Source organism: Oncorhynchus gorbuscha, linkage group LG08 (assembly GCF_021184085.1).
Source record: "Oncorhynchus gorbuscha isolate QuinsamMale2020 ecotype Even-year linkage group LG08, OgorEven_v1.0, whole genome shotgun sequence".
NCBI classification, from domain to species: domain Eukaryota; kingdom Metazoa; phylum Chordata; class Actinopteri; order Salmoniformes; family Salmonidae; genus Oncorhynchus; species Oncorhynchus gorbuscha.
The window spans coordinates 9,842,422-9,857,320 of NC_060180.1; the positions used below are offsets into that span (position 1 = coordinate 9,842,422).

Here is a 14,899-nt window from a genome sequence, read left to right on the forward strand (position 1 = left end):
GTGTCACACGAAAATGCGAATGCCCACAGCGACCTTTAATCTCCAACCTTTCCGCCCTCTGTTACGGCTCACAAAGAAAGCCATGCTGAGGGTCCACTGGCACACAGTGTGTCTGAGTTTGACTGTGGCCGAGACTGTGGCAGCTTAATAGCAGATGAAGTGTTCCTAAGGACAGTGGTGCTTTTCTCTCTGAGTGAGAGGCAGCCAGACAGACAGCAGAGAGACTGGTGGAAGGAGGCCAGGGTGGTCCTCCATCTTGGCACCATTACCACAGGATAAGCTGCTTAATCAGACAGCCCCAAGATGAGTGTCGTGTTTAAGTGTTAGTGTTCTCTGGGGAGACGGAGAGTGGGGCCCCTTTTAAAGTCCCCTTGGTGCATCTTAACACTACTGTCATGTTCCTAAGATTTACTGAGGACAAAGATAATTGTTTGGAAAATATTTTTGTCTTGACCTTGCCTTTGTAAGTGGAATACAATTGGTTTCAAACTCTTATACTCACAAGGCCTTATAACTCTGCTGTGGCCTCAGTGTTCAAATTGAAGTTCTCTTGGGCTGTTTTGTGGGGTTGTTTTTCACAGTGCCTTCTATAAGAACCGTACATAATGAATAAAGCTCTGTCTTTGGCTATGAAATATTCATTACTGCTACTTTATGACCCTCCTAACAAGGGTTGTCCAGCCACTGAATGGAATTCAGGTCTTGTTATGTATAAGCACAGGGAAGTGACCGTTGCCTACATTATTTATCTTTATAAACTGGTTGGTTCGAGCCCTGAATACTGATTGATTGACAGCTGTGGTATATCAGACCGTATACCATGAGTATGACAAAACATATTTTTTCAATTACACTGGTAACCAGTTTATAATAGCAATAAGGCACCTCGGGTGTTTGTGGTATATGGCCAATATACCACGGCTAAGGGCTGTATCCAGGCACTCTGCGTTGTGTCGTGCTTACAAACAGCCCTTAGCCGTGTTATGTTGGCCATATACCACACCCCCCCGGGCCTTATTGCTTAAGTAACCACTGCCTGACCAGCTTTGCAAACAGAGCCATTACCTCTGAATCCATTTATTGACTCGAGGGGCAGATTTGACAATGTATCATATGTGTTTAGATTGGCTTGTCGAAGTGGTGGAGTATGTATTTACAATGCAATGGTTTTACGCGCTCTTGCCCTTTCCAAGGTACCTCCCTGGGTTTTGTAGAAGTTGGGTTATGGCAATAAACATGGGTGTTTGGACGGCAGTAATGACCCCTGGCTCATAAACCAAGCCAGATGATCAAATGCCACCTACCACAATCACCCTCATGCATGGTACTCCGACTCCCCATAGTCTGCCCTCAGTTCCCTGTCTGCTTTTTCAGAACATTGTCTTTGTAGTGGTTGGCTTGACAAACAGGGTCAAATGAAGGATTTGTTGAGTTTTACACACACCTGACTGGGGTTGCTAAAGACCACTTGTGACTTGGATCATATTTTTCAAGCCTCTATTAGGTCCTAGCTGCCCTCTCCCTTCTTTTAGTAGCATTTAAGTTGTTCTGGGCTGTCTGTAGATGACTAAATCCCCTGCTGCCCAGTACACAGACAGACACATGGCTCCTGCCCCGGAGCAGAACAGAGAGGTATCGTCAGACAGGGCTGTCAGGGGAAATCACCTCATCATAACCAGGGAGAGGACAGCACCTGAAGCAGCACACAGCAGTGTCACCTCAGATAGCACCTCTACAAGCGAATTCTCAGAACACTCCTCCCTGGCCCAAAATAACCCTCAGGGATGATGTTATTAACAGTCTGTGATAGGACTGTGATGTCTTTGGCAAAGTGACATATCTCTTGTTAAGCTCATTGTTTTCTGTCTTCCATTCTTCTCTCTCTCCCCTCTCTTACTCCCCCTCTCTCTTTCTCTCCCATTGTTGCAGTTGCGACTCCGAGAACCGTTACCTTGGCAACCCCCTCAGAGGAACGTGTTACTGTAAGTATCCCACCTCTGTAGCCCCACCTGAGTCTCTATTGTATTTTCGTCCTCCAGATCTTGCCGTGGTCTTATTCTTTTTCCTTTCATTTTTTTTTACACACAACTGCCCATCTCTGTGACCTTTGCCCTGCACTGAGGGTGGGCTAAGCAGATGGTAGCATTTACTCTGTGGCAGGCGTATGGCAGTAATCAACTGCAGCTTTGTCTGGCTCTAAACTTGATTTTACAGATTTGTAGCTGGAGATGGTAGCAGGGTTTAGAGGGACTTCTGTCACCAGATGTCAATGTCAGACCACTGGCCTCATATTGAATGTTTTACTGAAAACAGATTCTCGCTGACATCATCCGGTAGAAGTTGGTACACTAACCACGGTTGTAAGTGTAGCTGTTTAGGAACAAAGTTCAAGTACTGTCACTTCCAATAGTAATCCAGTTGGGTTTAGTCATGAATTAGTTTAGTTCTGTGAGAGATAGTAATCCAGTTGAGTTTAGTCATGAATTAGTTTAGTTCTGTGAGAGATAGTAATCCAGTTGAGTTTAGTCATGAATTAGTTTAGTTCTGTGAGAGATAGTAATCCAGTTGAGTTTAGTCATGAATTAGTTTAGTTCTGTGAGAGATAGTAATCCAGTTGAGTTTAGTCATGAATTAGTTAAGTTCTGTGAGAGATAGTAATCCAGTAGTAATCTAGTTTCAAACTACCACCACAAATTGCATGTATTTGAAACATTCATTTCAATAGTTGATATTCAGTATTGCTTTATCTTTATATTGTCAGATTCTAACCAGCCCTAGAAAGGTTAAATACATGTGCCTGCATCAATCACAGTAACACCCTCTGTCTCCTGTTATTCATGAGAGATTGTGTCTGTTCAGCTGTCTGGCATGAGGCATCATGTCTAAGGGAGGAGGGCACTAGATGGCATCCTCGCTGTGCAGTGTACCCACAATTACCAGGGGGACGTGGGTCCGGAATTCACTTCCATCACTATGGTCACCTCGAGAGCTGTCTATCTGTGTAACTCTGTTTGGCTAAAGACGGTGTCTCCTGAGGGACATGCCGTATCCTGATCATTCCACTGCGTCGGTTGAGAGGGTTCAAAGTCATTATGAGCTTGTCCCTAACACAGCCAAGGGTGCACACAAATACTCAATGTTACATTAGAAAGACATTTGTTTCCTGTGTCCCTTCATCAAACCTTGTTATATCAAACAGAACAGTGGCTGTAAATCATCTATTAGCATGCCATTCAAATTAGAAAACGACCGATAATCGGCCAAGCTGGTATTGTGACCTTTTCTAGTCTATCGGCTACCGGCCCTTCTCTATCGGCTTCACCGATTAGTCCCGCTACATGGCAAGGCTGCTACTATGCCGCTCACCGCTTGAGCGGCATAGCAACAAGCAACAAGCTCGCTCATTCTCCAACAGAATGGTGCAGTATTGAGAAAAGGATGAATTGACAAAGTGACAAATCAACCTCCTGTCGCAAATATTAGTTTAATAATAAGGCTTGTGTTGACGTGCCCGGACACACATGCAATAAGCAAGCTGTAGAACTTTTTGATGATCTGGAGACCCATGCCAAATCTTTTCAGTCTCCTGAGGGGGAAAATATGTTTTTCGTGCCCTCTTCACAACTTGGTGTGTTTGGACCATGATAGTTCATTGGTGATGTGGACACCAAGGAACTTGAAACTCTCGACCCGCTCCACTTCAGCCCTGTCTATGTTAATGGGAGACTGTTCGGCCCACCTTTTCCTATAGTCCACGAGCAGCTCCTTTGTCTTGCTCATTGAGGGAGAGGTTGTTGTCCTGGCACCACACTTTGTTGTCCTGGCGCCAGGTCTCTGACCTCCCTATAGGCTGTCTCATCTCATCAGGCCTACCACTGTTGTGTCGTCAGCAAACTTAATGATGATGTTGGAGTCGTGCTTGGCCACACAGTCGTGGGTGAACAGGGAGTACAGGAGGGGACTAACACGAACCCCTGATGGGTCCCAGTGTTGAGGAACAGAGTGGCAGATGTGTTTTTGGCTACCCTTACCACCTGGGGCGGCGTGTCTGGAAGTCCAGGATCCAGTTGCAGAGGGAGGTGTTTACTCCCAGGGTCTTTTGCTTAGTGATGAGCTTTGTGGACACTATTGTGTTGAAGGCTGAGCTGTAGTCAATGAACAGCATTCTCATGTACGTGTTCCTTTTGTCCAGGTGGGAAAGGGCAGTGTGGAGTGAAATTGAGATTGCATCATCTGTGGCTCTGTTTGGTCGGGATGTGAATTGGTGTGGGTCTATGGTTTCTGGCATGATGGTGTTGATGTGAGCCATGACCAGCCTTTCAAAGCACTTCATGGCTACCGACGTGAGTGCTATGGGCAGTAATCATTTAGGCAGGTTACCTTCGCTATGTTGGGCACAGGGACTAAGGTGGTCTGTTTGAAACATGTAGGAATTACAGACTCTGTCAGGGAGAGGTTGAAAATGTCAGTGACGACACTTGCCACTTGGTCCGCGCATTCTTTGAGTACAAGTCAAGGTAATCCTTCCGGCCTCTCCACTTTGTGAATTTGACCTGTTTAACCTCTCTAGGGTATGTGGGACTCTAGCATCCCACATGGCCAACATCCAGTGTAAGGCATAGGAACTGCAATGTGAGTCCTAAGTCAATGGATACTGTAATGGCATTGAATAGAAAACTACAACAACAACAAAAAAATCCTACTTCCTGAATGGATTTTTCTCAGGTTTTCGCCTGCCAAATCAGTTCTGTCATACTCACAGACACTATTTTAACAGTTTTGGAAAGGTTAGAGTGTTTTCTATCCAAATCAACCAATTATATGCATACACTATCTTCTGGGCCTGAGTAGAAAGCAGTTTAATTTGGGCACGTTTTCATCCAAAATTCCAAATGCTGCCCCCTACCCTAGAGAAATTAAAGGTCTTGCTCACATTGGCTAAATAATCCTCAAATGCCTTTCGTGAACGAACACTCGCGCTTGATCTTTTTTTCCCTCGCACGAGTTGTGTTTTTACATCTACATCTAATTACATCTTCGGTGCAGTTTTTCTCAAGGTCAGAAATGTACAACGTGTTGTCTTATGTAAACAAAGTCGGAGCTGCTGGACAGGTCTGTTTCACTGTCTATACTATTGGATAGAGAGCTATCACCTCAGCTGTTAACCCCATGTTAGTGGGCAAATGGACATCATCAAATCAAAAACCCAACCTTCATTTACCTGTTATGTTGCACAGATTTTCCAATCTCCATTTTAGACAAGACTGACTATGACAAAAATTATTCTATTGACACTATCTCGTCAATTTTGGCACTAGAACTGTTCTGACTTGAATCGACGCCACCAAGGTCATTTTCAAAGTGATTTGTTGCTTTTTAAAGGCAGTTACTCTTTAAAGGGTTATGTAGAATCAAATGTTTAGCCCCACTTAAATGCTACGTAGATGGATACCCAATGTCATAACCATGGCTTTGATGTATGCCCAATATGTCATAGTCAATCAAGATTCAAAGCTTTTATCATGTTGTTTTGCTAAATCATGAGTCCGGCCCTGCCTTTCCTAGAAGCACTGCCAGTGCGGATTTGTTGGACATGTAGGATATGCAGACGTGTGGGATGTGTAAGCTGCGATGTGAATGGGTAGGTTATAGAGACTAATTGTGCCAATTATGCCTAGTGAATCAGGGTGACTGAAGTGTAGCGCACACACCGCCCTCTCTTTGAGTGGATTGATGTTTACTTTGCAGGCTCATTACATGCTAATTATTTAACCATCCGCTAATGTCAGTTGTGACAAGGCAGAACTATCAAGCACAATGACACTAATAATGATAGTGACAGTAATGATGATGAGGCATTACATTTTATTAATGGAGATATTGCTACTGTATGCCTACTACTACTACTACTTCTACTACTTCTACTAATACTTCTACAATTACTGTATGGCTTTACTATGTACTTATTCTACTACTACTACTACTACTACTTAGGAATTATACTAATGCTAATACTTCCTATCACTGGAGGCTGGTCTAGTTCATTGTGCTGTTGGAGGACCAGTACTGTGGTTCAGCTCAGATGACTTCCTACCAGAATGTAATCATGGCTGATTCTAATGAGGAAGCTGGTCGTCAGAAGCTGACCAGGCTGGTGTGGTAATGAGTTGCCCTCACAGTGGAGCAGTGTCAGCTAGCAGGCCCTAATGAAGGAGCCACCAAGTGCGTCCCACCAGCCACACCACCTGCCATTACCAGCCTTTACCCTCAAGCCTCTTTTCATGAGAGGATCAGACACCCTGTACTGACACATAAACACTATCTGACCGGCACTCTGCACTGACTCCTAAACACTATCTGACCGGCACTCTGCCCAGACGCCTAACCAGTGTCAGATAGAGATATTCTCTCCAGACCCAAGCACAGAGGCTTCTCTGTGTTGATCGTCTCTACTTGCCAAATTAGACTGTAGTCTGTAGACTATGGTCTGTCCGACTGAGGGAACTATCGCCACGTGAACTAATCCTAGTCATTCTGAGCATACAATTGACTTGACTTCTACAATAAATGTCTGAAAATTATCAGTCAGGCAGTTGGCTCAGACAGCTGAGTGCTACCATCAGACAGCTGAGTGCTACCATCAGACTGCTGAGTGCTACCATCAGACAGCTGAGTGCTACCATCAGACAGCTGAGTGCTACCATCAGACAGCTGAGTGCTACCATCAGACAGCTGAGTGCTACCATCAGACAGCTGAGTGCTACCATCAGACAGTTGAGTGCTACCATCAGACAGTTGAGTGCTACCATCAGACAGCTGAGTGCTACCATCAGACAGCTGAGTGCTACCATCAGACAGCTGAGTAGTACCATCAGACAGCTGAGTGCTACCATCAGACAGCTGAGTGCTACCATCAGACAGCTGAGTGCTACCATCAGACAGCTGAGTGCTACCATCAGACAGCTGAGTGCTACCATCAGACAGCTGAGTGCTACCATCAGACAGCTGAGTGCTACCATCAGACAGCTGAGTGCTACCATCAGACAGCTGAGTGCTACCATCAGACAGCTGAGTAGTACCATCAGACAGCTGAGTAGTACCATCAGAGAGCTGAGTAGTACCATTAGACAGCTGAGTAGCACCATCAGACAGCTGAGTAGTACCATCAGACAGCTGAGTAGTACCATCAGACAGCTGAGTAGTACCATCAGACAGCTGAGTAGTACCATCAGACAGCTGAGTGCTACCATCAGACAGCTGAGTAGTACCATCAGACAGCTGAGTAGTACCTGAGTAGTACCATCAGACAGCTGAGTGCTACCATCAGACAGCTGAGTGCTACCATCAGACAGCTGAGTAGTACCATCAGACAGCTGAGTAGTACCATCAGACAGCTGAGTAGTACCATGAGTAGTACCATCAGACAGCTGAGTGCTACCATCAGACAGCTGAGTGCTACCATCAGACAGCTTAGTAGTACCATCAGACAGCTGAGTAGTACCATCAGACAGCTGAGTGCTACCATCAGACAGCTGAGTGCTACCATCAGACAGCTTAGTAGTACCATCAGACAGCTGAGTAGTACCATCAGATAGCTGAGTGCTACCATCAGACAGCTGAGTGCTACCATCAGACAGCTGAGTAGTACCATCAGACAGCTGAGTCCATCAGACAGCTGAGTAGTACCATCAGAGAGCTGAGTAGGACCATCAGACAGCTGAGTAGTACCATCAGACAGCTGAGTAGTACTCAGACAGCTGAGTACCATCAGACAGCTGAGTAGTACCATCAGACAGCTGAGTGCTACCATCAGCCAGCTGAGTAGTACCATCAGACAGCTGAGTAGTACCATCAGACAGCTGAGTAGTACCATCAGACAGCTGAGTAGTACCATCAGACAGCTGAGTGCTACCATCAGCCAGCTGAGTAGTACCATCAGACAGCTGAGTAGTACCATCAGACAGCTGAGTGCTACCATCAGACAGCTGAGTGCTACCATCAGACAGCTGAGTAGTACTCAGACAGCTGAGTGCTACCATCAGACAGCTGAGTGTATCATCAGAGAGCTGAGTAGTACCATCAGACAGCTGAGTGCTACCATCAGACAGCTGAGTGTACCATCAGACAGCTGAGTGTTATCATCAGAGCTGAGTAGTACCATCAGACAGCTGAGTGCTACCATCAGACAGCTGAGTGCTACCATCAGACAGCTGAGTAGTACCATCAGACAGCTGAGTAGTACCATCAGACAGCTGAGTGCTACCATCAGACAGCTGAGTGCTACCATCAGACAGCTGAGTGCTACCATCAGACAGCTGAGTAGTACCATCAGACAGCTGAGTAGTACCATCAGACAGCTGAGTGAGTGCTACCATCAGACAGCTGAGTAGTACCATCAGACAGCTGAGTGACAGCTACCATCAGACAGCTGAGTGCTAGTCCATCAGAGCCATCAGACAGCTGAGTAGTACCATCAGACAGACTGAGTAGTACCATCAGACAGCTGAGTGCTACCATCAGACAGCTGAGTGCTACCATCAGCAGCTGAGTGCTAGACAGCTGAGTGCTACCATCAGACAGCTGAGTAGACAGCTGAGTGCCCATCAGACAGCTGAGTGTACCATCAGACAGCTGAGTGCTACCATCAGACAGCTGAGTGCTACCATCAGACAGCTGAGTGCTACCATCAGACAGCTGAGTGCTACATCAGACAGCTGAGTGCTACCATCAGACAGCTGAGTGCTACCATCAGACAGCTGAGTGCTACCATCAGACAGCTGAGTGCTACCATCAGACAGCTGAGTGCTACCATCAGACAGCTGAGTGCTACCATCAGACAGCTGAGTGCTACCATCAGACAGCTGAGTGACAGCTGAGTAGCCCATCAGACAGCTGAGTGCTACCATCAGACAGCTGAGTCCATCAGACAGCTGAGTGCTAGTAGTACCATCAGACAGCTGAGTGCTACCATCAGACATCAGACAGCTGAGTAGTACCATCAGACAGCTGAGTAGTACCATCAGACAGCTGAGTAGCACCATCAGACAGCTGAGTGCTACCATCAGACAGCTGAGTAGTACCATCAGACAGCTGAGTAGTACCATTAGCTGAGTGATACCATCAGACAGCTGAGTAGTACCATACCATCAGACAGCTGAGTAGTACCATCAGACAGCTGAGTAGTACCATCAGACAGCTGAGTGCTACCATCAGACAGCTGAGTGCTACCATCAGACAGCTTAGTAGTACCATCAGACAGCTGAGTAGTACCATCAGACAGCTGAGTGCTACCATCAGACAGCTGAGTGCTACCATCAGACAGCTTAGTAGTACCATCAGACAGCTGAGTAGTACCATCAGATAGCTGAGTGCTACCATCAGACAGCTGAGTGCTACCATCAGACAGCTTTGTAGTACCATCAGACAGCTGAGTGCTACCATCAGACAGCTGAGTAGTACCATCAGAGAGCTGAGTAGGACCATCAGACAGCTGAGTAGTACCATCAGACAGCTGAGTAGTACCATCAGACAGCTGAGTAGTACCATCAGACAGCTGAGTAGTACCATCAGACAGCTGAGTGCTACCATCAGCCAGCTGAGTAGTACCATCAGACAGCTGAGTAGTACCATCAGACAGCTGAGTAGTACCATCAGACAGCTGAGTAGTACCATCAGACAGCTGAGTGCTACCATCAGACAGCTGAGTAGTACCATCAGACAGCTGAGTAGTACCATCAGACAGCTGAGTAGTACCATCAGACAGCTGAGTGCTACCATCAGACAGCTGAGTAGTACCATCAGACAGCTGAGTGCTACCATCAGACAGCTGAGTGTTATCATCAGAGAGCTGAGTAGTACCATCAGACAGCTGAGTGCTACCATCAGACAGCTGAGTAGTACCATCAGACAGCTGAGTGTTATCATCAGAGAGCTGAGTAGTACCATCAGACAGCTGAGTTCTATCATCAGACAGCTGAGTGCTACCATCAGACAGCTGAGTAGTACCATCAGACAGCTGAGTAGTACCATCAGACAGCTGAGTAGTACCATCAGACAGCTGAGTGCTACCATCAGACAGCTGAGTGCTACCATCAGACAGCTGAGTGCTACCATCAGACAGCTGAGTAGTACCATCAGACAGCTGAGTAGTACCATCAGACAGCTGAGTGCTACCATCAGACAGCTGAGTAGTACCATCAGACAGCTGAGTAGTACCATCAGACAGCTGAGTGCTATCATCAGACAGCTGAGTGCTACCATCAGACAGCTGAGTAGTACCATCAGACAGCTGAGTAGTACCATCAGACAGCTGAGTAGTACCATCAGACAGCTGAGTAGTACCATCAGACAGCTGAGTAGTACCATCAGACAGCTGAGTGCTACCATCAGACAGCTGAGTGCTACCATCAGACAGCTTAGTAGTACCATCAGACAGCTGAGTAGTACCATCAGACAGCTGAGTGCTACCATCAGACAGCTGAGTGCTACCATCAGACAGCTTAGTAGTACCATCAGACAGCTGAGTAGTACCATCAGACAGCTGAGTGCTACCATCAGACAGCTGAGTGCTACCATCAGACAGCTTAGTAGTACCATCAGACAGCTGAGTGCTACCATCAGACAGCTGAGTAGTACCATCAGAGAGCTGAGTAGGACCATCAGACAGCTGAGTAGTACCATCAGACAGCTGAGTAGTACCATCAGACAGCTGAGTAGTACCATCAGACAGCTGAGTAGTACCATCAGACAGCTGAGTGCTACCATCAGCCAGCTGAGTAGTACCATCAGACAGCTGAGTAGTACCATCAGACAGCTGAGTAGTACCATCAGACAGCTGAGTAGTACCATCAGACAGCTGAGTGCTACCATCAGACAGCTGAGTAGTACCATCAGACAGCTGAGTAGTACCATCAGACAGCTGAGTAGTACCATCAGACAGCTGAGTGCTACCATCAGACAGCTGAGTGCTACCATCAGACAGCTGAGTGTTATCATCAGAGAGCTGAGTAGTACCATCAGACAGCTGAGTGCTACCATCAGACAGCTGAGTAGTACCATCAGACAGCTGAGTGTTATCATCAGAGAGCTGAGTAGTACCATCAGACAGCTGAGTTCTATCATCAGACAGCTGAGTGCTACCATCAGACAGCTGAGTAGTACCATCAGACAGCTGAGTAGTACCATCAGACAGCTGAGTAGTACCATCAGACAGCTGAGTGCTACCATCAGACAGCTGAGTGCTACCATCAGACAGCTGAGTAGTACCATCAGACAGCTGAGTAGTACCATCAGACAGCTGAGTAGTACCATCAGACAGCTGAGTAGTACCATCAGAAGCCCATATTCATAGCTATGCCTCCATCATGGGGTGGCAGGGTAGCCTAGTGGTTAGAGTGTTGGACGAGTAACCGGAAGGTTGCAAGTTCAAACCCCCGAGCTGACAAGGTACAAATCTGTCGTTCTGCCCCTGAACAGGCAGTTAACCCACTGTTCCTAGGCCGTCATTGAAAGTAAGAATGTGTTCTTAACTGACTTGCCTAGTTAAATAAAAAATAAAAATCATTACAAGTGTGACTTTACCTGGAGGCCCAGAATAATCAAGGAAACCACTTCTTCTGAGCCATTGTTCTGAAAGTAAATTCTCAATGGTGTCCTTTTTGAAAATTCATTTTTCAGTGATTTTATATAACAATAATAATAATATATGCCATTTAGAAGGTGCTTTTATCGAAAGCGACGAACAGTCTTGCATGCTTACATGTTGTATGGGTGTACCCGGGAATCAAACCCACTATCCTGGCACTGTAAACTCCACACTCTACTAACAGAGCCATACAGGACCATCTTGACCTATTAAGAAAATTATTTTAACTGAATTATATTGCTTTGCCCCTGTACTATCAGGCTGTACATTCTGTAGTCTTTGAAGAGTGTTTCAAATGCAAGGTAATGAATAGTAACAGGCACTGGATGACATCTCCAAGTGTATCCTGAATAGCAGATGTTGAATGAGGCTTCATTCAACTCATTGGACATATCAGTTCATATCATTGATTGCCCAGAGAGTGCACATACCTGGCTTCCTAGGTCTCATCAAAAGGCATGAAGCAGGCTTCTGAATATGAAATTACTTTGCAGGTGAGATTTTGCTCTTTTAATTTTTTTGTTTGTTTCAGACACTGAATAAAGTTACACATTATGCTAATGCCATGACTCATTTATGAAAACTTTTAAAACAGATGGATTTCCTTTTAGTCTTGTGCTGCTCATTTGATGCTTACCTTGTTTTATTTAATGATCTTTTTAAGGTCAAATTTGTCCCCAACAAACATGTTCACATGCATGTAATGTACGCATGTCAGTTAGATTATCCGAGGTAGTTGTATTGTTTTGCTGATGTCAGTTTTAATTTGCACACTGAGCTTTTGCACCACAGTGGACAATATTATATCAGGCGTGAAATCTAACATATTGAAACGTGTAGAAAATGATTGTGCAATTTGACAAGTCTTCCACTTTTCATAATGTCATTAATTGTCTTCTCTTCTTCTGGATAACACACACTCTCTCATTACCACAGAAACAAGAGGGGTTCTTTGAGTGGGCACTGCATTGCTCTAAATAACATTAATACGCACAACACTGGCTCCAAAATTCTCTGCTTTGAATTTCCCTGGACTTCTGTGTCCCCTTTACAGAGCATGTGGAACTTTCTGAAGTTTACTGATGACCCTTATGGGATAAACAACACACAGCAACGTGTGTGCCCGGAGCGGGAGGGAGAGAGACACACACATCGGCTTTGATCTGATATCTGCTAATTCCGTGACGGCTAAACAAAACCAACTATTTGTCAAACATAATTTCCTTTCGTCTTGCTAAGGCTTGAAATATGTGCTCTGAAAGGATGTCAAATGAAGTCTTCTCTGAACTCTGCAGGAGTGTTTTATTGTCAAGTTAGAACGATGACAAACAATTGTTTGTTCTCCTGGTGCGTAAACACATTCATGGCTGATTTAACATCAGTTCATAGAAGCCGTGAAATGGGGGAGTGAATGGCACAGTGTGAGCTTCTGAGGCAGAGACGTGTGGTGTATTCAGCTGCCATTGACAAGTTATGAAGATGGTATTTCCTATTAGAGAGTGGGATTTGGTTGTGATGTCCAGTGTGTGTATAGCACATGAGGCTGGTGAGGGGAGGATGGCTCATAATAATGACTGGAGTTAAGTGAATGTAATGGTATCAAACACACAAGGAAACCATTCCATTTCAGCCATTGCTATGAGCCCATCCTCCCCAATTACGGTGCCACCAGCCACCTGTGGTATATATGCCTTGCTTTTACCCAGTCCACAAGGACAGTATCCCTGCTGTTTCCTAATGCTCCCTGACACTGAATTGATCAGTTCATAGCGTTGACTGCCCATAGAGTGCACATACCTGGCTTCCTAGGTCTGATCAAAAGGCATGAAGGAAACCTGCAGGCTCAGCAACCCCTTGAGGACCTGAGTTCAGTTGTGCACCCCCTGGTTGAACCTGAAATCCTCTAAAGAGTTAATAACAGTGATCTGAAGGGTTAACAGTGAAACGTCCTGCTGAGCATATTGACAATCCACTAGAGACCGTCTCTCACATGGCTCCTCCTAGACACTACCCTCCGAATCAAGGGCTTTCTTCTGAATGGAATCAGACAAGGTGACCTTTCTAGATTCCTGAGGTACAGATGTTAAATGTTCCAAATCCCCGCATTACACCCCACTGTGGCTCGTACTATGAGGCCCTGTCATTGAATAGGACAAACGTTTATAAAAATACAACTGGCATTGAATCCCAGTGAATATTTTCTATACTGAACAAAAATGTAAACGCAAAATGTGTTGGTCCCAAGTGTTGGTCCCACGTTTCATGAGCTGAATAAAATATCCCCAAAATATTCTATATGCACAAAAAGTTTATTTCTCTCAAATGTTGTGCACACATTTGTTTACATCACTGTTAGTGAGCATTTCTCCTTTGCCAAGATAATCCATCCACCTGACAGGTGTGGCATATCAAGAAGCTGATTAACTTCTTGCGTCGAGCCATCCCGGATTCGGTATCGTGACTACAGCCTCAAGCTCATTACCATAACGTAATGTTAACTATTCATGAAAATCGCAAATGAAATTAAATGAATCTATTTGCTCTCAAGCTTAGCCTTTTGTTAACAACACTGTCATCTCAGATTTTCAAAATATGCTTTTGAACCATAGCTAAACAAGCATTTGTGTAACAGTATTGATAGCCTAGCATAGGATTTATGCCTGGCTTTCAGCATGCAACATTTTCACAAAAACCAGAAAAGGATTCAAATAAAATCATTTACCTTTGAAGAACTTCAGATGTTTTCAATGAGGAGACTCTCAGTTAGATAGCAAATGTTCCGTTTTTACAAAAAATATTATTTGTGTTGACAAATCGGTCCGTTTTCTGCGTCACGTTTAGCTACGAAAAAAACCTGTATCCAGGATTGTGTAAATCTATCCGCAAGCTCATTAGCATAACACAACGTTAACTATTCATGAAAATCGCAAATGAAATGAAATTTATCTATTTGCTCTCAAGCTTAGCCTTTTGTTAACAACAACTGTCATTTCAAAATATGCTGGGGACAATAAAAGCCCACTCTAAAATGTGCAGTTTTGTCACACAACACAATGCCACAGATGTCTCAAGTTTTGAGCGAGTGTGCAATTGGCATGCTGACTGGAGGAAGGTCCACCAGAGCTGTTCCCGGCTAATTTAATTTTAATTTCTATACCATAAGCCGCCTCTAACGTCGTTTTAGAGAATTTGGCAGTACGTCCAACCGGCCTCACAACCGCAGACCACGTGTAACCACGTCAGCCCAGGACCTCC

The 14,899-nt window shown here is 45.1% G+C and overlaps 1 protein-coding gene across 3 annotated transcripts in view; it reads left to right on the forward strand.

Annotated features, from left to right (window-relative positions):
• Positions 1 to 14,899, forward strand: part of LOC124041180 (attractin-like protein 1) — a 368,532-nt gene that overhangs the window by 159,317 nt on the left and 194,316 nt on the right. For all 3 annotated transcript variants that reach the window (XR_006839890.1, XR_006839889.1, XM_046358453.1), the window contains one exon: positions 1,930 to 1,982. Coding sequence is in view for 1 of the 3 variants with exons in the window: in XM_046358453.1 (XP_046214409.1) it covers positions 1,930 to 1,982 (53 nt within the window). In the remaining 2 variants the exon portion in view is untranslated. The remainder of the gene's footprint in view (positions 1 to 1,929; positions 1,983 to 14,899) is intronic.